This window comes from Cyprinodon variegatus, unplaced genomic scaffold (genome assembly GCF_000732505.1).
Source record: "Cyprinodon variegatus isolate N-32 unplaced genomic scaffold, C_variegatus-1.0 Scaffold4947, whole genome shotgun sequence".
Lineage (NCBI taxonomy): Eukaryota > Metazoa > Chordata > Actinopteri > Cyprinodontiformes > Cyprinodontidae > Cyprinodon > Cyprinodon variegatus.
In genome coordinates, this window is record NW_015155400.1 from 910 (window position 1) to 2324 (window position 1415).

The 1415-nt window shown below is 34.6% G+C and overlaps 1 protein-coding gene across 1 annotated transcript; it reads left to right on the forward strand.

The window, feature by feature from the left end:
- The first annotated feature begins 362 nt into the window (after positions 1–362).
- Positions 363–872, forward strand: LOC107081436 (C-C motif chemokine 5-like). Its single transcript, XM_015369614.1, has 3 exons — positions 363–423; positions 590–701; positions 791–872. The coding sequence occupies exons 1-3, from the start codon at positions 363–365 to the stop codon at positions 870–872; spliced, it is 255 nt and encodes an 84-aa protein (XP_015225100.1).
- Positions 873–1415: the final 543 nt, after the last annotated feature.

Below are 1415 nucleotides of genomic sequence, written 5' to 3' on the forward strand. Positions count from 1 at the left end.
TTTAATCATTGACTAGTGGGATTGCACTATTTACGTTGAGTAATTTCCTATGAGGAAGACGTAAAAAGAATACTTCATAAAAATGTTAGAATTTCTAATAGCCTTTTTCCTTGACATAGCATGATATCACACATTGGAGCCTTGTACTGGGGGGATTTGTTGGTAAAAAGTACACGGAACGTCACACTTCCCGCCTGACCTAAATACATCACAGCCTAGTTTTTTCCAACTCATTCTTGGTGAGTGGTTGGACGGCTTCCTTCCGTGTCACAACCTATTTAAACTTCACAGCCAGAGGTAGATCATATCTCTAAATCCCATCTTTCAATCCATACCAGCTCTCTGATTTACCACCGAGGAAGATGGCAAAGCTTACTGTGTGTGTCTTTGCACTGCTGCTGCTCATAGCTCTCAGCGAAACCAGTAAGTGGGATTTTAAAGGAGCCTTAATTCTGAGTATTTTAGCTTTATAGAGATATTATATTTTAACTTTATGGTATTATATTACTTTTGAGGCATCAAAGTGTGAAACATGAAAAACAAAAATTTTCTCTAACATGTCAATGTTTTTTTTTCTCTCTTTACAAAGGTTTCCAGGGACCTTGTTGCACAAAAAATTTTAACAATCCAATAAGATTACAGAACCTGAAAGCCTATTGGATGCAATTCGACACAGGCAACTGCAACATCAATTCAACAATGTAAGTTAAAGGTTTTTCAGCACAACATACATAATGGGTATTACGAATGTGATTGCATGCTCAAAACTTCTCAATTTTTCTGATTTCAGTTTCCTCACTGTGAAAAACAAACTTGTCTGTGCCAATCCTGATATGCCATGGGTCCGCAGAGCCATCGAGTATCTGAAGTAAGCCGTTATCTTGGCTCGACATTTCTTAGTAGACCAGAATCACCATTAATTCAAGATTTAATGTTTGATTTAAATATTTAATATTGCTTTCTCTTTTTCTTTTTTTTTTTAGCAAACGAAGCTGAACACCTTCACTTCTATGACGGTTCTTCTGAGAAAATATGCTTTAACATATTACTATAACCATCGCACATATATATGTTTTTAACTGCATTTATATAACTATATATTTCTTTTCCCTTTTGTACTCACTTATTTTCAATAAATCTGATATTTTCCTAAATGTTTCAGTCTATTGATGTATTCATTTAATGGGCTGGGTTTAATGTTCATATTTTTAGGTACTGTAGATCCTTTTAGACCACATTAAATCTAAAGGGAATTAATGCAGCTCTACTGGTATCCCCCACCCCCCCCCCCCAAAAAAAAAAAAAAAAAAACAAAAAAAAAAAAATAATATTTTTTTTTTTTTTTTGTTTTTTTTTTTTTTTTTTTTGGGGGGGGGGGGTTGGGGATACCAGTAGAGCTGCATTAATTCCCTTTA